General features: G+C 36.5%; 1 protein-coding gene across 1 annotated transcript in view; it reads left to right on the forward strand.

Annotated features, from left to right (window-relative positions):
* LOC108672970 (protein sidekick) overlaps positions 1-26,166 on the forward strand; it is an 84,569-nt gene extending 58,403 nt beyond the window's left edge. The window contains exons 22-38 of the mRNA XM_047881602.1: positions 907-1,035; positions 3,216-3,389; positions 4,104-4,500; positions 5,644-5,763; positions 6,533-6,641; positions 7,614-7,823; positions 9,301-9,318; positions 9,611-9,980; positions 10,924-11,042; positions 11,497-11,656; positions 14,576-14,602; positions 15,887-16,120; positions 17,768-17,791; positions 19,354-19,521; positions 20,705-20,913; positions 22,207-22,285; positions 22,334-26,166. Coding sequence (XP_047737558.1) covers positions 907-1,035; positions 3,216-3,389; positions 4,104-4,500; positions 5,644-5,763; positions 6,533-6,641; positions 7,614-7,823; positions 9,301-9,318; positions 9,611-9,980; positions 10,924-11,042; positions 11,497-11,656; positions 14,576-14,602; positions 15,887-16,120; positions 17,768-17,791; positions 19,354-19,521; positions 20,705-20,913; positions 22,207-22,285; positions 22,334-22,407 — 2,621 coding nt within the window. The 3' untranslated portion in view covers positions 22,408-26,166. The remainder of the gene's footprint in view (positions 1-906; positions 1,036-3,215; positions 3,390-4,103; positions 4,501-5,643; positions 5,764-6,532; positions 6,642-7,613; positions 7,824-9,300; positions 9,319-9,610; positions 9,981-10,923; positions 11,043-11,496; positions 11,657-14,575; positions 14,603-15,886; positions 16,121-17,767; positions 17,792-19,353; positions 19,522-20,704; positions 20,914-22,206; positions 22,286-22,333) is intronic.
* Positions 26,167-26,405: the final 239 nt, after the last annotated feature.

Consider the following 26,405-nt stretch of genomic DNA (forward strand, 5'->3'; position numbering starts at 1 on the left):
TTACTTCATATTTAAATAAATAGAATAATATATTCTGCCTCTATTACTTTTATTTAAAATTTTCGTTGACATTACTGTTTATTAAATAAATATAATTATAAAATCCTTCCTCATACATTTTCAATTTTTATTTTTAATTTTAATTAAATAATAAATTCTGTTTTTATTATTTGTTTTTACACTTTTAGTTTACATTATTGTTTATTAAGTTAAATAGAATTATTAAGTCCTTCCTCATTCATTTTTCAGAGGTTTATTTATTTTTATGTTTAATTAAATAATGAATTCTGTCTCTATTACTTTTATTTAAAGTTTTCATTGACATTACTGTTTATAAAATAAATATAATTATAAAATCCTTCCTCATTCATTTTTGAAAGCTTTGCTTATATGTATATTTAATTAAAAAATAAAATATGCTCCTATTATTTTTTTTAATTTTCCTTGACATTATTGTTAAATTAAATAGAATCATAAATCCTCCCTCATTCATTTTTAAATTTTATATTAATAAAATTAAATAATAAATTCTACCTCTATTATTTTTTTTCACAGTTTTCGTTGACATTATTGTACATGTACATAAATATAATTAATGAATCCTTCCTCATTTATTTTTAAACGTTTATTTATTTTTATGTTTAATTCAATAAAAAATTCTGTCTCGATTACTTTTATTTAAAGTTTTCATTGAGATTACTGTTTATTAAATAAATATAATTAATGAATCCTTCCTCATTTATTTTTAAACGTTTATTTATTTTAATTAAATAATAAATTCTGTTTTTATTATTTCTTTTCACACTTTTTATTGACATTATTGTTTATTAAGTTAAATAGAATTATTAAATCCTTCTTCATTAATTTTCAAACATTCATTTTTATTTTCTTTTTGATATTTAACAGTTCCATCGGCGGGCCCGACAAATGTGACGGCGAAGGCGACCTCCTCGACGACGGTGGTGGTGGAGTGGAGCGCTGTGGACCTGCTGCACCAGAACGGCGTCATACAGGGATACAAGGTCATCTATACAGGTCTGTGTACATGTATACAGGTGTGTGAATGTATACAGGTCTGTGTGCTCCACCAGAACGGCGTTATACAGGGATATAAGGTCATCTATACAGGTCTGTGTACATGTATACAGGTGTGTGCTGCACCAGAACGGCGTTATACAGGGATACAAGGTCATCTATACAGGTCTGTGTAAATGTATACAGGACTGTGTAATATATATAGGTGTGTTGTGAATATATACAGGACTGTGTGCTACACCAGAATGGCGTTATACAGGGATACAAGGTCATCTATACAGGTCTGTGTGAATATATACAGGTGTGTGTACAGTATACAGGTGTGTGTACAGTATACAGGTGTGTGTAATATATATACAGGTGTGTGTGATATATACAGGTCTGTGTACTACACCAGAACGGCGTTATACAGGGATATAAGGTCATCTATACAGGTCTGTGTACATCTATACAGGGATATAAGGTCATCTATACAGGTGTGTGTACATGTATACAGGGATACAAGGTCATCTATACAGGTCTGTGGACATCTATACAGGGATATAAGGTCATCTATACAGGTCTGTGTACATCTATGCAGGGATATAAAGTCATCTATACAGGTCTGTGTACATCTATACAGGGATATAAGGTCATCTATACAGGTCTGTGTGAATATATACAGGGATATAAAGTCATCTATACAGGTCTGTGTACATGTATACAGGTGTGTGTACATGTATACGGGGATATAAGGTCATCTATACAGGTCTGTGTACATCTATACAGGGATATAAAGTCATCTATACAGGTCTGTGTACATCTATACAGGGATATAAAGTCATCTATACAGGTCTGTGTACTACACCAGAATGGCGTTATACAGGGATATAAGGTCATCTATACAGCTCTGTGTACATATATACAGGTGTGTGTGAATATATACAGGTCTGTGTACATCTATACAATTGTGTGTGTAAATGTATACTTCTTATATTCAGGTGTGTGTATATGCATACATCTCGTATATAGAGAGGTGTGTGTAAATATTTACATCTCTTGTATACAGGTGTGTGTAAATGTATGCATCTCGTGTTTACAGGTGTGTGTGAATGTATAACATCTCATGTATACAGGTGTGTGTGAATGTATACATCTCGTGTATACAGGTGTGTGTGAATGTATACATCTCGTGTATACAGGTGTGTGTGAATGTATACATCTCGTGTTTACAGGTGTGTGTGAATGTATAACATCTCATGTATACAGGTGTGTGTGAATGTATACATCTCATGTACACAGGTGTGTGTGTAATGTATACATCTCATGTATACAGTATTTCTCATGTATCATGTATTTTTCATACTCTCAGAAAAATAAGTGTGGGACTTTGTTCGATTCCTAGTTACGATGAATTAATTATCCGTGTTTCTTGATTAAATGTGCAATGTATGAAAGAATTTTGTATTCAGAAGACACTTATTTATTAGTAGCCAAATAATAAATATAATAAATGAATAGAATGCCTGGTAGCCGTGAATGAATGTTAAAAGCCAAATAATAAATAAATGATTATAAATAAGATAGATACGTTCTCATTGCCAAAGTTGCACCAAAGTCCCTAGAAAAAAAAAATCTTTGAGAAAAATCACTGAAATCATAAAAATTGTTCAAATCATAAAAAATTGTTGAAAAAATCCTTGATAAAAATCACTGAAATCATAAAAATTGCTGAAAAACTCCTTGATAAAAATCACTGTAATCATAAACATTTCCAAAAAAATACAATCACTAGCTGAAATCATAACAATTTCCGAAAAAATAAAATCACCGAAATCATAAAAATTGCTGAAAAATAAGATCACTGAAATCATAAAGATTGCTGATTTCCGTTTATTCCCGGCTCAGGTGCATAAAAATTGCTGAAAGTTTCCTTTTTTTTCGCTGCGCAGGTGCATAAAAATTGCTAAAAATTTTATTTTTTCCGCGGCGCAGGTGCATAAAAATTGCTGAAATTTTCCTTTTTTTTCGCTGCGCAGGTGCATAAAAATTGCTGAAATTTCCCGTTTTTTTCACGGCTCAGGTGCATAAAAATTGCTGAAATTTTCCTTTTTTTTCGCTGCGTAGCTGCATAAAAATTGCTGAAATTAAAAAATTGCTGAAATCATAGAAATTGCTGAAAATATCCATTATCGTGATAGGCGCAGAGCTGCTGCCGGAGGAGAAGCTGCTGCAGGGCAACGCGACGCTGAAGGCGACGCTGACGCAGCTACGCAAGTACCGCACCTACAGCGTGCAGGTCCTGGCCTATACCAGGCTGGGGGATGGTGCTCCTGCACCTACACCACCTCTTGTGGTCACTACCTTCGATGATGGTGAGTTGTGGTGATGGTGGTGAGCTGTGATGATGGTGAGCTGGGTGCTGGCCTATACCAGGCTGGTCCTGCACCTACACCACCTCTTGTGGTCACTACCTTCGATGATGGTGAGTTGTGTGACGATGGTGAGTTATGATGATGAGATGTATGATGATGAGATGTATGATGATGGCGGTCAACACCTTCGATGATGGTGAGTAGTGTGATGATGGTGAGTAGTGTGATGATGGTGAGTAGTGTGATGATGGTGAGTAGTGTGATGATGGTGAGTAGTGTGATGATGGTGAGTGGTGTGACGATGAGATGTGTGATGTAGGCGGTTAAAACCGTTGATGATGGTGCATTGCGTATATTTATGGAATGTCCTTGTATTGTATACCTATATCGTATATCCATTTTACAGTAGCGCACGTATTTATTCCTGTAGTGTAATATACTTTTTACATCATTCAACAGACATTTCATATTTCTGTATTGAAACATGTTTTTATTGTACCTAACAAACATATTTCTGTACTGAAAATATATATTTTTTTGAACCTGACAGACATATTCCTGTAGTGATAACATATTTTTTATCGAACCTGACAGACATATTTCTGTACTGAAAATATATTTTTTATTGTACCTAACAGACACATTCCTGTACTTCATAATCAGTCTTTCAATTTCTCCCTCATTTTATCCGAAACTTTAACACCCTGTTCACAGTACCAGGCGTACCATCCAGCGTATCATTCCCCGACGTATCGTTCACATACGCCCGTATCATCTGGGACGTCCCAGTAGAACCTAATGGAGAAATAACAGCCTACTCCATCACTTATCACCTCGCTGACGATCCTTCTCACAACCTCACCATCGAACTCGGACCCAGTGACCGCACCTTTAAAGCTGAGAACCTCAAGCCCGAGAGCTATTACATGTTCCTGGCCCGGGCTAGGACCCGGCTAGGATGGGGTAGGGTCCTAAGAGCCCCAGTGTACACGACCAACAACAGACAGTTGCCTACCCCACCCTCTGTGCCCACTGTGTTACATTCCCAGCTCACCAGTGACAGTGTTACGTTCTCGTGGAACCCGGGGCTGGATGGACTCGCTCCCATCAGGTGAAAATATAATTAAAAAATGAATATATCTTTTATGAATGAAATTATCTTTTAGAAAATTAAAATATCTTTTATAAATGAAAAGTGAGTCCCAGCTCACTAGTGACAGTGTTACGTTCTCTTGGAACACTGGACTGGATGGACTCGCTCCCATCAGGTGAAATATAATTAAAAAATGAATATATCTTTTAGAAAATGAAAATATCTTTTAGAAATGAAAAGTGAAAACCACTTTTCATTTGTTTTTTTCACCCGGACTTGATGGACCTTGCTCCTATCAGGTGAAATATAATTTAAAAATGAATATATCTTTTAGAAAATGAAAATATCTTTTAGAAATGAAAAGTGAAAACCACTTTTCATTTGTTATTTTTTTCAGAGATTGATCACGCGTGACACGTCAAAAGTGAATATATGATGAGTGAATGAATGAATGGATGAATGAAAATATGATGGATGAATGAATGAAAAATAGGATGAATATGAATATAAATATGAATGAATATGAATATAAATATGATGAATGAATGAATAGATAAAAATATGGTGAATAAATGAATGAATGCAAAGTGAAAACCAGTTTAATGATTCTGTAGCAAACTGTGGTTAGTGGATATAAAAATTTCTCGATCGTTAGTTGATGTATTACTCTATGGTAATGATTCGGTCACAACTATAATCACAGTTATGATCTGAAGTTTATGATCTGAAGAAACAATAGGTGCTTTAATCTTCTTCATGTTTGAATTTTCATTTATCAGTCTTGAAGAGAATTTTTAATGTTCTTCAGCGCATCATGTTAATAAGACCTGAGAACGATATTTTTGTAGTTCGGCTGCAAGTGACATAAGTTAAAATATTTTATAAAGTGAGATTTTGATGTAATTTCTCACCATCCATTTGATCATATATCATACGCTAATAATTCACGTTCAGTCATTGTTATTAATATGCATATCTGTAACAATTTAAACAAATTTCAAAGGACACCTTACAGGCGCTAATTAACGATCATTTAATTCAGTGCTGCAATAGCATGGGGAAAAATGTCTAACCTGTTCTTCGTAACTGTCCGAAAAAATGTAAACGTCGTAAAAATGTCTAACCTGTTGCCCGCAGTACCTGTAAATGTACCTTTTACAGGTACTACACCGTACAACAAATGTCAGAAGGTGGTGGCACTTGGACAGATATTCCAGAGCAGGTGGAGTATAGTGCCACTAGTTACACGGCACACTCCCTGGCACCCTACACCTCCTACAGGTTAGTGGCACCCTACACCTCCTACAGGTTAGTGGTGGCACCCTACACCTCCTACAGGTTAGTAGTGGCACCCTACACCTCCTACAGGTTAGTAGTGGCACCCTACACCTCCTACAGGTTAGTGGTGGCACCCTACACCTCCTACAGGTTAGTGGTGGCACCCTACACCTCCTACAGGTTAGTGGTGGCACCCTACACCTCCTACAGGTTATTAGACTATATGTACTTATCTCAATTATGTGCTAATGAAATCAAAACCATTTCTATTGTAAGTGGTTATTGGGAAGTAACTTATTCTATGAACACATTTAGCGTGAACTTTATCATCACTTTCTACAAAAATCTACTCTACTATGTAGAAAAGATAAGCTCTATTGTTATTATCATCATCACTTTTTCATTAATTTTTTTACGTTAGTTCATATAAAATACACGCATTTTTATTATTTATAATATATAAAATTTATAAAATTCCATCTTGCTTGTCAAATTCGTGAGTGTTAATGAATTCTCGGCGTCTTGCTTGTCAAATTCGTGAGTATTAACGAATTCTTGTCGTCTTGCTTGTCAGATTCGTGATATTATTTCTGATAAGTTCCATATTGCTTGTCAGATTCGTAAGTGTTAACGAAGTCTCGGCGTCTTGCTTGTCAGATTCGTGGATATTTACGAATTCTCTTCGTCTTGCTTGTCAGATTCGTGATATTATTTCTGATAAGTTCCATATTGCTTGTCAGATTCGTAAGTATTAACGAATATTCGTGTGCAGGTTTCGCCTTCAGTCCACGAACGACATCGGCCCCAGCGGCTGGAGCGCCGTTAGTGAGGAGGTCCGCACGCTGCCCGCTGCGCCTACGTCCCCGCCTCACGACGTTAAGGTTACTATCATTATCTTACTATCATTATCTTACTAGCATTAGGTATATTATTGTCATTATCTTACTATCATTATATTATTGTCATTATCTTAATATCATTATGTTACTATCTTACTGTCATTGTCTTACTGTCATTATCTTACTATCATTATCTTACTAGCATTAGGTATATTATTGTCATTATCTTACTATCATTATATTACTATCTTAATGTCATTGTCTTATTGTCATTATCTTACTATCATTATCTTCATTATCTTACTAGGTATCATTGTCTTATTATCATTATCTTACTGTCATTATCTTAATATCATTATGTTACTATCATTATCTTACTGTCATTATCTTACTGGCATTATATTACTATCATTATTTTACTATCTTACTGTCATTGTCTTATACGGTAATCATTATCTTACTGTCATTATCTTACGATCATTATCTTATTGTCATTATTTTACTGTCGGTATCTTACAAGGTATCATTGTCTTACTGTTATCTTAATATCATTATCTCGCTCTCATTATCTCACTATCTTTATTTACTTTCATTATCTTACTATCATTGTCTTACTGTCATTATCTTTATTATCATTATCTCACTATCATTATATATTATCGTTTTATTCTATCATTATATAATATCGCATCATTATTTATTTTTATTCTTTGAAGATGGTTATCACCGGAACAGTTATGTGGTTGCGTTGTGATTTATTTTGAATTTTTTTCATTTTTATATTCTCATCACTACTTGTTCACTAATCACATTATATTCGTGTGCGTGTTCACTAATCACATGATATTCGTGTGCGTGTTCACTAATCACTTGATATTCGTGCAGGTGTTCACTAATCACTTAATATTCGTTTGGGTGTTCACTAATTACTTTATATTCGTGCGGGTGTTCACTAATCACTTGATGATATTCATGTGGGTGTTCACTAACCACTTTATATTCGTATGCGTGCAGGTAATCCCGATCACGACGGCGAGCGTTCGTGTTGAGTGGTCCCCGGTATTCCCGGACGCGTGGTCCGGGGACCAGCAGACCGCGGGCTACCGGGTCCGGTACCGGCAGCAGCTCACGGACGACACCGGAGGACCGAGCGTCTTCGGACCCCAGCAGAGCAAAGACCTGCCCGACACCCACGCCGCCAGTCTTGTGCTGCAGGACTTACAGGTTTGACGCCTTGTTTTTCAATGTTAATATTAATTATTAATTGATTATTAATGTTAATATTGTTTCAATGTTCAATATTATTCATTGTACCATATAATATTAACCTTATTAAGATAACATTTCTTCCCGTCAGCGTATAACACCTCTTCTCTCATTCTATAACACCCCTCTTCCTTATCACCCCTTTTTCTATGACTCCCCTCATTCTATAACACCCCTCTTCCTTATCACCCCTTTTTCTATGACTCCCCTCATTCTATAACACCCCTCTTCCATATCACCCCTTTTTCTATAACTCCCCTCGTTCTATAACACCCCTCTTCCATATCACCCCGTTTTCTATAACTTCCCTCATTCTATAACACCCCTCTTCCATATCACCCCGTTTTCTATAACTCCCCTCGTTCTATAACACCCCTCTTCCATATCACCCCTTTTTCTATAACTCCGCTCATTCTATAACACTCCTCTTCCATATCACCCCTCGTTCTATAACACCCCTCGATCTATAACACCCCTCTTTTTATAACACCCCGCTTTCTATAACGTAACACCCCTCTTTCTATAACATAACACCCCTCTTTCTATAACATAACACCCCGCTTTCTATAACATAACACCCCTCTTTCTATAACATAACACCCCTCTTNGGTAATTACGCATCACGTGGGAGGTAATTACGCATCACGTGGGAGGTAATTACGCATCACGTGGGAGGTAATTACGCATCACGTGGGAGGTAATTACGCATCACGTGGGAGGTAATTACGCATCACGTGGGAGGTAATTACGCATCACGTGGGAGGTAATTACGCATCACGTGGGAGGTAATTACGCATCACGTGGGAGGTAATTACGCATCACGTGGGAGGTAATTACGCATCACGTGGGAGGTAATTACGCATCACGTGGGAGGTAATTACGCATCACGTGGGAGGTAATTACACATCACGTGGGAGGTAATTACGCATCACGGGGAGGTAATTTCGCATCACGTGGGAGGAAATTACGCATCACGTGTGAGGTAATTACGCATCACGTGGGAGATAATTATCACGTGTGAGGTAATTACGCATCACGTGGGAGGTAATTACGCATCACGTGGGAGGTAATTACGCATCATGTGGGAGGTAATTTCGCGTCACGTGGGAGGTAATTACGCATCATGTGGGAGGTAATTACGCATCACGTGGGAGGTAATTACGCATCATGTGAGAGGTAATTATGCATCACGGGGAGGTAATTTCGCATCACGTGGAAGGTAATTACGCATCACGTGGGAGGTAATTATGCATCACGTGGGAGATAATTATCACGTGTGAGGTAATTACGCCTCACGTGGTAGGTAATTACGCATCACGTGGGAGGTAATTACGCATCACGTGGGAGGTAATTACGCATCACGGGGGAGGTAATTACGCATCACATGTGAGGTAATTATGCATCACGTGGGAGATAATTATCACGTGGGAGGTAATTACGCATCACGTGGGAGGTAATTACGCATCACGTGGAGTTTTTAGTTGAATATTCCTCAAAAATGAATTGCATACACTAAATAATAAACTGCGTATTTCGTTTTTATTTGACTTGAGACGAGTGATGAACTTGTATGTTTTCAACTTATGGATGCGGTTCACTTGAACCGTTGAATACAATATTACACTTGAGACCTTTGTATTCAACAAAAACCACAACTCTAAATTAACTTCTTTAGACCTGTGTTAGTAATTAAAATTAAATAAATTAAATTAAAATGTAATTCGAATTCATTTCTCATATATCAGCCACCGCCCGAAGACGAAGTGAACGGCGAGCTTCTAGGCTACAAAGTTTTCTACCGACCATCCTCTAAACCTGAAGGTCTCGACGAAGTCGAGGTCGTGGGTGCCGACACGACAGCTCACGAACTCTTGTATCTCGACACATACGTCGAGTATGCCATCACGATCTTGTGTTTCAACCCTGCTGGTGATGGACCAAAGTCTGAACCTGTTATCGTGCGCACCATGCCTGATATACCGGGACCTGTAGCGTGGATCAACTTCACTGATATCACCATGAACTCGCTGAGGCTTGTGTGGGGTAAACCTGAAGCTCCTAATGGGGAGATACTGGGTTACCTCGTTACCTACGAAACTGCAGCTGTCGATGAGAGTGAGTATTGTGCGTGTTATTTAATTAAGTTGATTATTGATAAAAATTTGAATCCCAATTAAATTTAAAGATGCAAATTTGGTATAATTTACAAGCCTGAGGGGCAAACCTGAGGCTCCTAATGGGGAAATACTGGGTTACCTTGTCACCTACGAGACTGCAGCTGTCGATGAGAGTGAGTCTTGTGCATTTTATTTAATTATGATAATTATTGATAAAAATTTGCATGGTAAATATATTTAAAGATGCAAATTTGGTATAATTTACATGCCTGAGGCTCCTAATGGGGAAATACTGGGTTACCTCGTCACGACTGTTGATGAGAGTAAGCATTGTTCATTTTATTTAAATATTTTAAATATTGATAAAAATGTGCATCGTAATTGAATTTAAAGATGCAAATTTGGTTTAATTTGCATGCCATGCGTATCTTAATGGGGAGATACTGGGTTACCTCGTCACCTACGAGACCTCAGCTGTTGATGAGAGCGAGTAGTGTGCATTTTATTTGATTAAGTTGATTATTGATACAAATTTGCATCGTAATTAAATTTTTTAAATGCCAAACATTAGTAGAACAATAAATATCATAAATATTGTATGTTGTGCAGCTTTTAGCATGCAAGTTAAGTAGTAAATCAATAAATTTCTTAAATATTGTTACTATTAATATTATATTATATGATAGTATTAGTACATAGTATAGTATTATATATTACAGTATTAAACATTAGTAATGCATAAAATTTCATAAATATTGTTAGTATTAATATTATATCATATTAGAGTATTGTACATTAATAAATATTATAAATATTTTTTTTGATCAGGTTTCAGCAAGCAAGTTAAGCAGAAGGTGGTCGGGGCATATTGTTAGTATTAATATTATATTATATTAGAGTATTATACATTAATAAATATTATAAATATTTTTTTTGATCAGGTTTCAGCAAGCAAGTTAAGCAGAAGGTGGTCGGGAAGCAGTTGCCTGTCGTAGGGCTGGAGGAGGAAGTCACTTATCTCTTCACTGTACGCGCACAAACTATCGGCTTCGGTCCTCAGGTTAATATGATATGATATAGTTACAGTCTTGATATTTGTTTATGAGAGCTATGATTATTATCCTTTGACACAGTTACAGTCTTGATATTTATTTATAATAAGAATAAATATTAACCATTGATACAGTTGCAGTCTTGATATTTGTTTAGAAGAATGTATAAAGTCTTCTTTTCATTTTCTTTCCTTCCTCTCTTATCCTTTGCTTCCTTTCATTTCCCGTCCTTGAATTCATTTCCCTTCCTTCCATTCCCTTACTTTCATTTCCCTTTCTTCCTTTAATTTCCTTCCTTTCTTCCTTTATTTTCCTTCCTTTCATTTCCCTTCCTTCCTTTCATTTCCTTTCATTCCCTTCCTATCATTTCCTTTATTCACTTCCCTTTTATTTATTTTATCCCTACAAAACACAAAGCTAACAACAACCCTCTATTGTCCCCGCATGTCCCGCGTCCCGCAGGTGAGCGCTAACGTGACCACAGGTCCCCAGCCCGGGTCCCCAGCGCGTCCCCGCGACGTGACGCTGTCCCGCACCGTCAGCAGCCTCACCCTCCACTGGAGGAACTCCCACCACGGCGCCCTGCCCCTGCTGGGGTACTACATCGAGGGACGGACTACGGGTGAGTGACTGTAACTTATGACTGTAACTTATGACTGTAACTTATAGCTGTAACTTATAGCTGTTATAACTCCCACCACGGCGCCCTGCCCCTGCTGGGGTACTACATCGAGGGCAGGACTACGGGTGCGTGACTGTAACTTATTACTGTAGTAATTTATAACTGGAACTTTTAAGTGGAACTTATAACTGTTATAACTCCCACCACGGCGCCCTGCCCCTGCTGGGGTACTACATTGAGGGACGGACTACGTGTGAGTGACTGTTAATTATTACTGTAACTTATTACTGTAACTTGTTACTGTTATAACGCCCACCACGGGGCCCTGCCCCTGCTGGGGTACTACATTGAGGGACGGACTACGGGTGCGTAACTGTTAATTATTACTGTAACTTATGGCTGTAACTTATGACTGGAACTTATGACTGGAACTTATGACTGTAACTTATGACTGTAACTTATAACAGTAACTTATAACAGTAACTTATGACTGTAACTTATAACTGTTACTTATGACTGTAACTTATGATTGTAAATTTTAACTGTTACTTATAACTGTAACTTATGACTGTAACTTATAACTGTAACTTATGACTGTAACTTATAGCTGTATTTTATAACTGTATTTTATAACTGTAACTTATAATTGTAACTTATGATCGTAACTTATAACTGTTACTTATAACCGTAACTTATAACTGTAACTAGGTGGGGTGGGGTTACTTATTGGTATAACTTAACTATACGTCATTTGGTCCTCAGAGTACTGTGTGGTCCTTACAGTACCACACAATAATTTGGTGATAAGAAGAACTTTATGTTCATGGTGATTTTGATGGTCGCGCAATTAATAATTTATTGTTAATGGCGAACAACGAACATTAAAAGTGAATTGGATGAGCACGAACACTTGCTGCGTCATTCATGTTCAAACTGTATTTACGAGGCATGTTTTTTAAGTAAGGACTGTTTTGGAATTAAAAAAAGACGTGCAGAGATATCACAATAATTTTATTTTTACATGAAAGCCTGTACCTTAATCTACTTTTCTACATAAATTCCGTGAATTTTGAAGCATTTGTCATAACGTGGCACCAGTTTTTGAATACCCTCCTGATAAAATTCTGCTGCCTAACTTGGAGGTGAAATTCTGCTGAAATTCTGAATTCTGCTGAAATGGAGGTGAAATTCTGCTGAAATTCTGAATTCTGCTGAAATGGAGGTGAAATTCTGCTGAAAAACGCCCGAAATTCTGCCTCCTGATTAGTCAGGCGGCAGAATTTTATCAGGAGGGTATTCAAAAACTGGTGCCACGTTATGACAAGTGCCTCAATATTCACGGAAATTATGTAAAAAAGTAGATTAAGGTACAGGCTTTCATGAAAAAATATAATTATTGCGATATCTTTGCACGTCTTTTTCTAATTATAAAACGGTCTTTACTTGATAAACATGCCTCGTATGTATGATAAGTTCATGTGTATACATTCTCCTTTAATGTATTACTGAACACGCGCTATTAGGGCTTCTTGCACGTGAGAAGTGAAATGTAAAAAAAAAAACGTTTTCTTTGGATGTGCGCAATTAGAAAATTTCGCTGTCACGTACTGCACTTAGCGTTAAGGAATATTATGAAATTTCATGCCAGTCGCAAAATTCAATGAAAAAAAATACTTTTTTTCACTAATTTCATACTGATGCACCACATGAAAAAATGTCCGTATTTATTTTCAATTTTAATTCTTCTTCGATCTATATATGTACATATGTGATTTTTTTTCATTCGATTAGCTATTATTAGGTTTTCAATTTTCCATTTCACTGTTTTTATATTATTTGAGAATTTTTTTATTTAAGCATTTAATTTTTAGTGAAGAATGATCATTTTTCAGGTTCTTTTACATGCTTGAATCTTTTTAGACCAAATTTGCTCTTCCTTATGCATGTTTTAAGAGGCAATTTGCTTTCATTAGTAAGGCAATTTATTTAAAACTTGATTGATTATAATTTATTCAGTGTAAAATTATCACCATTTGTTGCACGTAGCGGCATTTTCATGTTAGATGCACATTATTATTCATACTCACAATTTCTTCTTACTTGGTCAACATTTTCTTTATTCAGTTTACATCATCTGGGTATCGTTCTTCCTAAGTTGCACTTTAATTTATATTATCCATCTCCACCGATTATTCATTATCGTTGGTTTTCATTTCTCATTAATCTGCTAGTGTAATGTTCAATATTACGGTGAAAAAACGGTCAGACCGGCGTTCTTGAGACCTACTGCCCCGTAAAAATGAACCGATTTGCCGTTTTTTTTTCAAATGTGGTACGGATTTTGTGTGTCAACCCTCTACTGCCTGACATGAGTAAACGGAGCAATATTAGTAGTATATTAATATTACTAATATAATATAATAACATTAGTATTATTAATAATATTATTATATTAATAACCTGAGCAATATTGTCACAAGCCTACTTCCCAAAAAGAATACGTTCTAGTGAGCGCAAAATGACGTACGACCGCCGCGTACAACTTTAAAATGTTCTCTGTTACGTACGTACAAACGTCCTCAGGTTGCTACACTCAATAGTTTACGTATAATTTGAGTTGAAAGTTATGTTCCCTTAGAGTGACATACGGCGGGAGAACGTTAAATTGGAAAAAACGGCGACATGGCGTTTTTTTCAGGGGGCCGGCTACCGAAATGCCGGTCACACCGTTTTACGGCGTTCTATTGAACAGTGTTGATACTTTCTTCCTACTGATCTATTTCTCCTTTCATTCGTTATATGAAATTATAACTAAGTGTACCCTTTTCTGAATATTTCTCGAGTTTACGAGCTTCTTTTTACCTGATTGCACTCAAATGTGATGACCGGACGACTGAACTGAGCTTGTTACTCCCACAGCCACACAGCTCTCCTTGCACTACTTCAGTGAGTACTGCACATTCCTGTTGCACGGTGTACATTCTTGTTGCACGGTGTACAGTCCTGTTGCACGGTGTACATTTCTGTTGCACGGTGTACATTACTGTAGCCCGTACAGTCCTGTTGCCCGTACATTGCTGTTTTGAAATGCGTTTCCTTTCACGCTTTGTTGCCGTCGTCTATTGACATTGATATTTAATTTATTGCTATATAACTCGTGTGCCTTTTTTGCTTTAGTGTCCGAACTTCGTTGAGTGGCTTTCTTTAACACGAGTATCGCTTAAAGCGCGTTAATGCGTGTTACATTGTATGTGAGTGTCATTCTGTATCGCATCTTGGTCATGCTTGTTTGTAGGTCAGTAAATGTCTTCTTACAGTCCTGTTGCACGTTTATAGTGACGTGTTATTTTATAGTGAGTTTTTTACAACTCACTATAAAATATTCGGCGAGTATTGACATTTTTTCAGCTTGATGGTAACTTAATTTTTTTTTTTTTGTGTGAGGATGACACGTTCTAAATACGCTTGTTTTGATAGTACCTACTTGAATTTGCATTGCCATTTGTTTGAACGTGGTTTTCATAAATATTTTTTTAATAATGTCTCATCAAAGTTAAATTTTACGGAATAATTATCACATATGATAACGGTACTTACCAGTTCTGCTTGTCATCCTTGCAAACACATTATTTCTACATCTAATGCGAAACCTGCTTATGGTTAAAACATTAACTGCACTTAAATGACTTATTTTCCTCTTGGAATTTTTTTTCTTAGAACCTTCGTCAGTTTTGTCTTTTGCTAACACAAACCTGTGCAGAAAAATGTGTAATAGGTGTTAAAACCTATCGACGTGTTTTCCAAAAACCTTCGTTACGTGAATGTGTGTTGGTTTATACCATAAAATAGACCGTCCCAGTCCTAAATATTTATGCTCGAAGTAAGATTTTCCAGTGTTGAACCGGATTTTACTATATGGGTTGCATCCTTTCAGAAATCCTTGTAAAGTTGAATTCTGTTATTGATATGGTTATTATTTTTAAGTAACTTCTTTGAATTCATTAATAATAAAAACTGCAATAACGGTCTTAGTTTACTTACGGTACTACCAATTTTGTTCTGCCTTATAGTCGTACAGTATTGGAGAAGGAATTTAGTCCAATATTTTTTTTTACCAACTTGAAGTGAGAGGTGCGGATGAGGTCCATTTTACCCTCACTTGTTACCCTCAGATTCTATGAAGTGGGAGGTGCTGATGAGGTCCACTTTACCCTCATTTTTTACCCTCAGATTCCCTGAAGTGGGAGGTGCCAATGAGGTCCATTTTACCCTCAGATTCTCTGAAGTGGGAGGACTACCAGATCGTAACACCCAGCAAGGTGTACCTGGAGACGGGGTACCTGCAAGCAGCGCCGTTCTACCACCAGACGTGGTTCATGGTCACGCTCGCCGCCATCAGCATCGTCCTTATTATCATCGTCATCGCTGCACTCTGCGTCAAGAGCAAGACCTATAAGTACAAACGTGAGTCATCAAATTAATAATTAGTCATGAAATTAAAACTGAGTCATGAAGTTAAAACGTGAGTCGTGAGGTTAAAACTGAGTTATGAGAGGCGGCGATCCATCGTGGCCTGGGACTGCTACGTCCGAAACAAATACCAAGGATAGCAAGCATGAAATTAAAACTGAGTCATGAAATTAAAACTGAGTCATAAAGTTATAACTTAGTCATAAAGTTAAAAGTGAGTCGTGAAGTTAAAACTGAGTCATGAAATTGAAACTGAGTCATGAAAAAAATGGTCAATGAGAAGTTGGCCATTTTCAAGGAGGATGAATAAAATAAACAAATAAATGCAACAAATATGAGCTTGATTGCATTTCATACGAGTTGCAACAGTATTTCTTGTTGAAACATGAGGTGTAATGTATGAATATTAATTTGACGCGAATTTATTATAAGAAAATGTATTCCTCATAAGTTTCTACATGAGGCAGGTGAGTTTTGATAATTTTATTTATTTATAATATACTAAACATAAGCAAAATCCGAATGCCGTGTGAGTAAATAGGACGCGGAAGCTTGTGGTCAGATTCCTTAACCGTAGCTGTTTTTTTAATATTATTTCTGCTATAAAATTTAGCAAGAGGGAATCGATTTCCCCTACAAAGTTTGAATAGAAAATGGTTCAATTTATTTAATTTTTCTATTTGAGAAAATCCACACAAAAATTATTTTTCTCATTTGCCGGAATGTTCAATGTTACACATTACACAAAAATTACACAGTTGCTATTTCCAGTTTCACTTCTCAACAATATATTACATTTCCTCTTCACCTAACATATCTGTATAAATAATCGATAAGTTCGGTCTCATTCCAAGTATTGTTATTGCGTTTTGGTTATAAATCATCAATTTTTACGATAGAACCGCAATATCATTCACGATGATTAATGATTATCAATGAATAATGAACATCGGATTGTTATCGTTTATTACTTGAAATTAATTGAGTTGAATACTCACTCGGCTGTTCATGAATACCCTGATGTAGTGCGCTATCAAGAGTAACGTGTTGAATAAATGCTGAATATTATTTATCAAACGGCAAAACTTTTTCAAAATTTGAACATGAGTGAAACTGCAAAACTGTTCCAATATTTGCATATGAGCGAAACAGCGAAACGGTTCCTAAAATTGAATGAATAACAGGGAAACAGCAAAACTTTTCCTAAAATTGAATATGAGCGAAACTGCGAAACTTTTTATCTAAATCTGAAAATATCGGCGAAACAGCGAATGTTCCTAACTTTGAAAATGAGCGAGTTCACGCAAACCACAAATTGAATTGATGAATGGAAAATGTTTTCCATTAGTGTACACGATTGTTCTTTTATACGTTAAAATCGAGATCTGTCTTGATGGAAATATTTTGTGACCTTATTTTTGTTGACCTAAGTTATCGATTATGCTTGTACTTTACTAACCCTCTTAAATATCTATATCTCTATTTTCCCTCATTTTTTTCTCTTTCATCTAATCTCATTTTTTATATTTATTACACATTAGTCAACTCGAGCTTTCCTCTGTAACAAATTTTCAATATCGATTATTTATTTTCATTTTGTTGTATGTTAATTAACACTCGGTTGTTTACCGCACTTGCCAGGTGTCGTCGAGGAGCTCTTGGCTCGTGAGTTTTCTACATTTCTGTTGCTGATTTGTTCGCTGCCTTATTTATGACCCGCTTTATTCCGTCACTTTCCTCCCTTAACAAAATTTAGAGTCGCTCCAGCTTCTGGTAATCCAAATCAGAAGCTGCCGCGTCTATAAATTTTCACTGGGTCCAGTTTTCTCATTTTGCTTCACTGTTTGATTGTTTGTTTTTTGAGTTTTACATTATCAGCGCTGCTTTAAACTCCACTGACGTCTTTCCTTCCAAGTTTTTTAAACTTTATTTAATTTTGAAAATTTTCGGCGATTTTGTAATAATTATTGTACATAGTGAGTGTAATCACTAACGCTCGACAAGTCTCTCTGATTTTTAATTATTAAGAAGAAATTTAATATTAAAGCTGAATAGGATCTATGAAAAAATGAAAAATTATGTCGCGACACGTATAAATTTCAAATTTGGCGGATTTGTTTGAATTTGGCCATATTTTTAAATTTCATTCTAACGTACACCGTGCCTGATCGTGTAAATACTTTGCTTTCTTTAACTCAAGTATCTTACTCTGGTGATAATTACTTTCTCTTACTTACGCCTTGCATGAGCTGTGATAAAGGTACTTTCAATCACTTAAAAGTTGGTTTTAATCGCAAATAAACCACGCAAAAACAAAAGGAAATGCCAAGTAAATTCACCATAATTCACTTAAAATGTGGAAGACATTCGTGTGAATTTATTTACCATTTTCTAAAAGATATTATCAAAAATTATCCGATAATACTGATCATTTTAATATATTTTTTAATAAATTGGTCTTAATTGGCATCTCTACTTGAAGATTTTACTTGTATAATTTTACTAGCTTACTTCTAAAATATGAGGGCCATGTGGTTCTTCTCTTTAGTTACATTCCTCCTACTTCCTTTAGTGCGCGTCTCCTCACTTATGGTTTTTGCCTTTACCCTCCGCCTACCGCTTACCTTCTTAATTAATAAAACCTGTTATCATTTTTGTGGCGAATTTATGATGATTTCATTATTATTCTAGCGCGTTACTACAGTCGTTCAACTTCGGGGAAGTTTACGTTCAAATTCATGCTTGTTGCGATTGTGATTTTCTAGCATTATTTTTATATTATTTCCACAGATTAGCGTGTGAAGACAATATCTTCCTATCATTGCACTCTCGAGTTGAGATACTATCGATCAGATCACGATTGTTAGCAAGTTATTCGTAGAACAAAAAGATACACTATTTACATGCAGTAATCTGTATATCTATTAAATTCAATTAAGAGTTGAATAAAATATTATTTTAAAATTATATTATAAAATGTCAAGTAAACATTTTATATGATTAATGAACAATAAACACTCCATAGATTAATATAATTGATCATTCTGATAATAATAGCATTCTCATAAGTTTTCATATTTTGCCGTATTCCGGAAGAGGCAGTTGATCATTCTGATAATAATAGCATTCTCATAAGTTTTCATATTTTGCCGTATTCCAGAAGAGGCAGTTGATCATTCTGATAATAATAGCATTCTCATAAGTTTTCATATTCTGTCGTATTTCAGAAGAGGCACAAAACAAATCCTTGGAAGAATCCATGGGCTGCGACGACACAAACTTCTCGACATTCGAGCTCCGCCCCACGGTCGCCCTGGCGACCGTGGGCCACACCGGCACCATCGGCAAGCGCTCGACCATGCCGCGCAGCACTCTCAACCGCAGCACACTCGGCAGTAATTCATGTTTCTTTTACATTTTACTATCTTTAAATTGCAATTTTTTACTAGTATTTAGAGTGAAAAATATGAAAATATTGGTACAATTATCACAAAATTGTGTGTTATATCGTAGCTTGGCGCGCCTCACAATCGGCAGTAATTAATGATTCTTTTACATTCTAATATCTTTTAATTGTACATTTTTGCTAGTATATAGAGCGAAAAGTATGAAAATATTTGTACAATTACCACTTTGTTGTGTGCTATATTGTAGCTTGTCGCGCCGCACCCTCAGCAGTAAATGATGTTTCTTTCTCATGTTACTGTCTTTGAATTACAATTTGTTGCCAAATTGCAGGGTAAAAAGTGGGAAAATATTGCTACAATTATTACTTTGGGTTATGCGTAATATTGTAGCTTGGTACTTGAGAGAAATTTTCTGATATGCGTCCATGCTCCTATTGATTTGCCAGTGTCAGTGCGAATGTCGTCCGAAAATTTTACAGAGAAAAAGCGCACAATTATATTTTTTAAAGGAAACCTCTGCTGTAACTATCAGCTGCTGCTTAGTCGATGAGTCATCTACCTAATTTTAACTTTAAGAATATTTTCTTTTCTTCATTTGTTCTTCCGTCAATGACACATCAGTCGCCAATTAGCTAATACTGCACATAGCTCGTCAACGAAAACTCATGTTACCTTTGCAATTTGCAGGGTTCGATTGCCACACAATAACTAATGAGCGGTTTCGATTTCGCTAGAAAAGTGTGATTCATTCTTACTGTAAAATATATCACGTCTATTGAAGGCTGGCGACATAAGCACTGTTGCCACTCTAGTGTCATCGACGTTAGTTATTCGAGTTATTCGCACCTAACAACTTGACACTAAACTCTTGCCATAACTACGTAAGTCACAGCACCAGCAGCCGGCGCACAGGACCTCTAAGTATCGCTGGTCTCTCTGGCGCTGTGGCCAAAGGGACCTATAGTGTCTTTAAGGTTAATTATTCGCACCTAATATCTTGAAACTAAACTGGTGCCATAACTACATAGGTCGGAGCACCAGCAGCCGGCGCACAGGACCTCTAAGTATCGCTGGTCTCTCTGGCGCTGTGGCCAAAGGGACCTATAGTGTCTTTAAGGATAATTATTCGCACCTAACATCTTGACACTAAACTGTTGCCATAACTACGTAGGTCGCAGCACCAGCAGCCGGCGCACCGGACCTCTAAGTATCGCTGGTCCCTCTGGCGTGGTGGCGGCGGTGGCAAGTAAGCTACCGCCACGTCCCGCCCCCGCGTCCCTCGCTTACTCCGACGACGAGACGCTCAAGAGCGGCGGTGCCGCCACCGATTCCAGTGACGTCACTGAGAAGCCCTCCGACATCTCCTCCAGTGACTCGCATGTTCGTGATGTTATAATTAGTTTTATTATACCGTCAACTGGGGTGACTTCGGCCGCGTTTTTTATTTTGTTTTGCAAACAAAAGCGGGGTCATAAACGATGGCCAAAGTCACTCCGGCGTTTATGACCTCGTTTACGATCCTGGCGTTTATGACCCCGGCGTTTACGACCACGCTTTTGTTTGCAAAACAGAATAAAAAACGCGGCCGAATTCACCCTTGCGGCCGAAGTCACCCCAGTTGACGGCACTTTAAATGTTATGTTACATTTCCAACTCTGCATGTCTTTTGGCCGAGAAACCTTCCGCCATTTCCTCCAGTGACTCGCATGTTCGTCATATTTTGATTGTCTCAAAATTGAGTTGAACTTTCGCCCCTGTGTGGGTCACCTTGTCCCACCAGAGTGGTCTGGAAAAATGACTCATCATTGTTGCGTGCGGGAAGTGTGTCACTATTTGGACAATGTGACCCGTTTATTGTACTGGGTGCACGAGTCTGACCTCTACCTGTTACAAAGCTTTTTAGCGTATTCTCTCATTTATGGAAAAAAGGCGCTATTGTGCTCGTCATGTCCGTCCGTCCTTCTGTCTGTCTGTCCGTCTGTCTGTCCGTGACTTCACGGACGGACGAGAAAATGCGCTCTCTGTCACTCACTGCAGTGAGTACTGATCTACATTTTCTAAGTATTGTTAAAAAAAATGTATTTATGTATTTTATGTTGAACTTCTATGTAACTTTCAATACTTATTATTTGCTTTGCAGGAGTCTGAACTGAGTGAAGTTGAGAGCGAACATCATTTTTTAGCGCATTTTCTTATTTATTGAAAAAATGCGCTATTGTGCTGGTCATGTCCGTCCGTCCGTCTGTCTATCCGTCTGTCTATCCGTCTGTCTGTCCGTCTGTCTGTCTGTCTGTCTGTCTGTCTGTCTGTCTGTCTGTCTGTCTGTGAGTCTGTCTGTCCGTCTGTCTGTATGTCCGTCCGTGACTTCACGTTTTCGTCGACGAGAAAATTCGCTCTCTGTCACTCACTGCAGTGACTTATTTTTTTTTTTTTTATACAGAGTTATATTTTTTTACAATTCCTCACATTGCAGGAGTCAGAGCTGAGTGAAGTTGAGAGCGAACATCATTTTTTAGCGCATTTTCTTATTTATAGAAAAAAAGGCGCTATTGTTCTCGTCATTTCCGTCCGTCCGTCCGTGACTTCACGTTTTCGTCGACGAGAAAATGCGCTCTCTCTCACTCACTGCAGTTAGTACTGAGTTATATTTCTTAACAATTCCTCACATTGCAGGAGTCAGAACTGAGTGAAGTTGAGAGCGAACATCACTTTTTCTTAACAATTCCTCACATTGCAGGAGTCAGAACTGAGTGAAGTNTATATTAATAACAATGTATTAATTAAGGAGCCTTTCTTTGAGGCATTGGTCAAATTGTCATGAATAACATGGCTGGGTCTAGGGCGCCTTTGCCTGGCTTCAGCTCCTTTGTGTGAATTGGCATAAGATATTATTTTATGCCAATGTAAGTTAATATATTAATAACAATGTATTAATTAAGGAGCCTTTCTTTGAGGCATTGGTCAAATTGTCATGAATAACATGGCTGGGTCTAGGGCTCCTTTGCCTGGCTTCAGCTCATTTGTGTGAATTGGCATAAGATATTATTTTATGCCAATGTAAGTTAATATATTAAGAACAATATATTAATAACGCTTAGGAGCCTTTCCTGTGACGCATTAATGACAGTGCTCGATGAAAATTCTGAAGAAAAGTAGGTAATTTACAAGAAAATGCAAAAACGTTTGAGCTTTTTTGGAAAAAAACTATTGGGGAAAAACCAGTGGCTACAGGGAAAAAACCATTGCTTTTTCCAGCATGGGAAAAAACAATGGCTACTCGCTGCTCAATCCAAGACCTGAACAAAACTATTATTAAGTTCTGTTCTTCTGTCGCTAGTGACGGTTGTGACTTTCAGTTGAACTTCATAATTGCTTGTGAATATTGACGACTCGAATTGCTGGAATGAGTCAATCGAATTCGAACATTTCTTCTATTTTGTAAATTGCATTTAACATGTTCATTTCTTACTTTGATTTGGTTTATTTTCAACCCAAACTTGAACGCTTGTTAACTGTTTCATAAATTTTATTCAACTCTCAAAGTTGCCTTCAACTCTCGAATTTGCCTTCAACTCTCAAAGTTGCCTTCAACTCTCAAAGTTGACTTAAACTCTCAAAGTTGCCTTCAACTCTCAAAGTTGCCTTCAACTCTCAAAGTTGCCTTCAACTCTTAAAAAAAAGTTGCTTTTGGAAAAGTTCTAATAGATATTTTGCCGCTAAATGTGAAGCCTGTTATGGCCTTTATGCGTACCAACGATCTTGCCCATCTTTCCCAGTGCCTCTTCAGTGAACATATCAACGTATAAATTAGTTAATTTTTAGCTTGTGACTATGTACATAAATGTCAGTGATATTTGACATTCTTAAGTGAAGTTTAAAATCGGGGACTGCGGTACCCAGAGACATTGAATGCGTCTACGGACATCATTCGTAGGTTTACTATTGAGGTTTACTATATTTACTCAAGTTTGCATCAACTTGAGTAAATGTGTTAACTTGACTTTGCTCATGCGTGTTAATCTTTTATTTGCGATTGTGTTGAAACAATGCATCAAAACTGAAATTTTCGTTCCGATTAGACGAAATTTTTTGTGTGGTTCATGAGTTGTCTGAAATACGTACTTTTATTGATTTTTCCACAACGTTGAGGTCATTTTTTTCTAATATTTATGATTTCAACTTCTACAACTTAAATTTTGTTTTTGCTCCCCCGCCGTGGAATATGCTTGTGTATTTGGGTTCATTTGAATTATTTTTCGACCATGAGTAATTATGTTGATTTCGTAAGACCCATTTAAATTTTTAAGCATGACTATTCTACTGATAATTGTATTCTTTTTTGATGGGACACTTTCCTATTTATTAACTACTATGAATAACAATTTTATACGGTGATCTATACATTTAAATTTAACTTTCTATATTTTAAGCTTGTGGGGGTTTGACTTGTGCCTACTGACTCGATTTTATTATATATTAATTTGTCGCTTTTTCATTCTCACGGTTTTTTAAGTTGTTTTTATCTTAATGTAGTAATGCCGTTATTTTTTCCTGATTTACTATACTAGCAGGATTATACTTCATTGGAAAGTGTATGGATAATATCAAATGTACATTAATTCCACCACTACCTGCGCTACCTTGGCTCCAAGCGCTACTAATTGAAATAATTTTGTTCACAGTTATTCTCATAGGTGCTCTACTTCTATATATTGCTTATTTTAGTGCATTCCTCATCACATGTTACTTATTTCCCAGTTTGAATGAATTGTGTTTAGTTTTTAGCTGCTCTTTTATAATCATTCATCTTCGTTTCATTTAAAATCCCGGATTTTCTCATCGATATACCCTCGTAATAACGTAGAAGATAGTAATCAAAAATCGTTAAATTGCAAGTGAAGTTTTATAAAGTCAGAACATATTTGCATTATCTCGATGATTTTTTACAAAATTGCTACGCTTTGCTAAGTGAACATTTTTATATCTGACGTACTTGAAATCTTGTTGAACTCGGTAAACTCAACCCGCGTTGTCAACGTAACCATGATTGACTCTTCCATCGCCTTATGTGTTCATATGTATAGATTTATGTTGATAGTTGTATTTGTATGTCGATAGTTATAGATGTTATTTAAATCCATATGACTGGCACTGATACTGGGTTATGCTGTAGGAATAGCTACATATGATGATTCTGAATCAACATAAATAATTTATAGACCAAGGAAAAAACTTCGGATAAACCTGGTTGATGAAAAAAAAAACATTTTTTCAAACATGTGTTATGACTTGCTCTGTGGAGAAAAATTGAAAGATTTTTCATAGATTGCGTTATGTTGCTTTTCATGGTTAGTGCCTTCATAATAAGTTAAGAATAAAATAAGGAAATAAATTGTCCTTTGCACCGTAGTTTGTTCTGTGATATGTACAGTTGGTATCTCTTTGCTGATAGTGCAAATAAAACCGTAATGATTAAGTTGTACGTGGCATTTAGTTTGACATGAAACAAAACTCTGTCTGATGTAACTTTTTATTCTGGTGACGCGTTCGTTAGTTCGCTTTTGTAGCTCTTATTTAATGACTGTAACTCCTTTGTCTCCCAGTCGCCTGTCGCTTTTTAATCCCTTATCATTTTTTATAAGACTTATGGTGATCGCTGTCCTGTGCGAATTCCAGTTAGGAATTTTATGACTGTTTTCGGTTGTTTCCATGGCTGTCTATGGCTGTTTCCATCGAGATCTCTGATTGTTTCCATCAAGGTCTATGGTTGTTTCCATCGAGATCTCTAGTAGTTTCCATCGAGATCTCTGGTTGTTTCCATCGAGATATCTGGTTGTTTCCATCAATGTCTAGTGTCTCCATCACCGCATTCATTCCTTCTACTCAGTTAATGCCGATGCTTAAGATGTCAATTTCCGTTAAGTTGATCACTCTGATGTTTTAAGTTGATTTGTTCACTCTGCAACTGATGTTTTTTTCAAGACAATGAATTTTTTAATGTAAGTTATTCGCTCATGTATAGTTGTGCCAACCACTGCAGGATTAATGTGTGGACATTTTTTCCCGATTTTTGTTCTCATTATGGACTAGTAACTTATCCGTAATTATGACGAACTATTGACATAATATTGTAACTAAATGAATGATATGTTACCAATCACTTGCGCGCTAAGTGACAATACGTTTTATACGTTTTTTTAAATCTCATTTTAGTACCTATTGTTCCTGACAACGTTTTCAATAGGCGACTGCGTGTATCAACAACATAGTTTATACGAATTTTTAGTTCATATATTAGTGGACGTTATCAGTCTCTGCCTCTCGAAATTATCACTGCAGTCATCCAAAAATTTCTATCAGTTTTCAGTCCAACTGTACAATGTCGAGAACACGACACTCGGAGTGTCTAAAATAAGATGTAATAGCAATGATTATCAATACTATATAACATCTCATTCAGTTGAATGGCCTAAACTCTTATAATTATTGTATACATTATGTTCATCTCATCCTCTGTACTTACGTAGTCATAAATAAGGTCCAAGTTTTCCATAGGGCTTCGTGGTTGCGGAAAATATGTTCTGCAACCATATACTAATAACAGGATTTGTCTAATAAACTAGTGTTTTCTTATGTATCTTTTCCTTATCTTCATCTATTTCCGTGTTTTTGCATGAACCAGCAGAACGAAAGCAAAAAAAAACATTGAAAATATGTTTTACGTGTAGCCAAAATACCAAGACGACATTCAGGTCTTCTATGTTGAAATGTTTAGAACGAACAATATTTATGCACCACTTAACTATTCAGGGTATTGCTTTAGTATCATCATAGGAAAATATTTGCGTAACTGAATTTTATTCAATATTACG

Source organism: Hyalella azteca, unplaced genomic scaffold (genome assembly GCF_000764305.2).
Source record: "Hyalella azteca isolate HAZT.00-mixed unplaced genomic scaffold, Hazt_2.0.2 contig8360, whole genome shotgun sequence".
NCBI classification, from domain to species: domain Eukaryota; kingdom Metazoa; phylum Arthropoda; class Malacostraca; order Amphipoda; family Hyalellidae; genus Hyalella; species Hyalella azteca.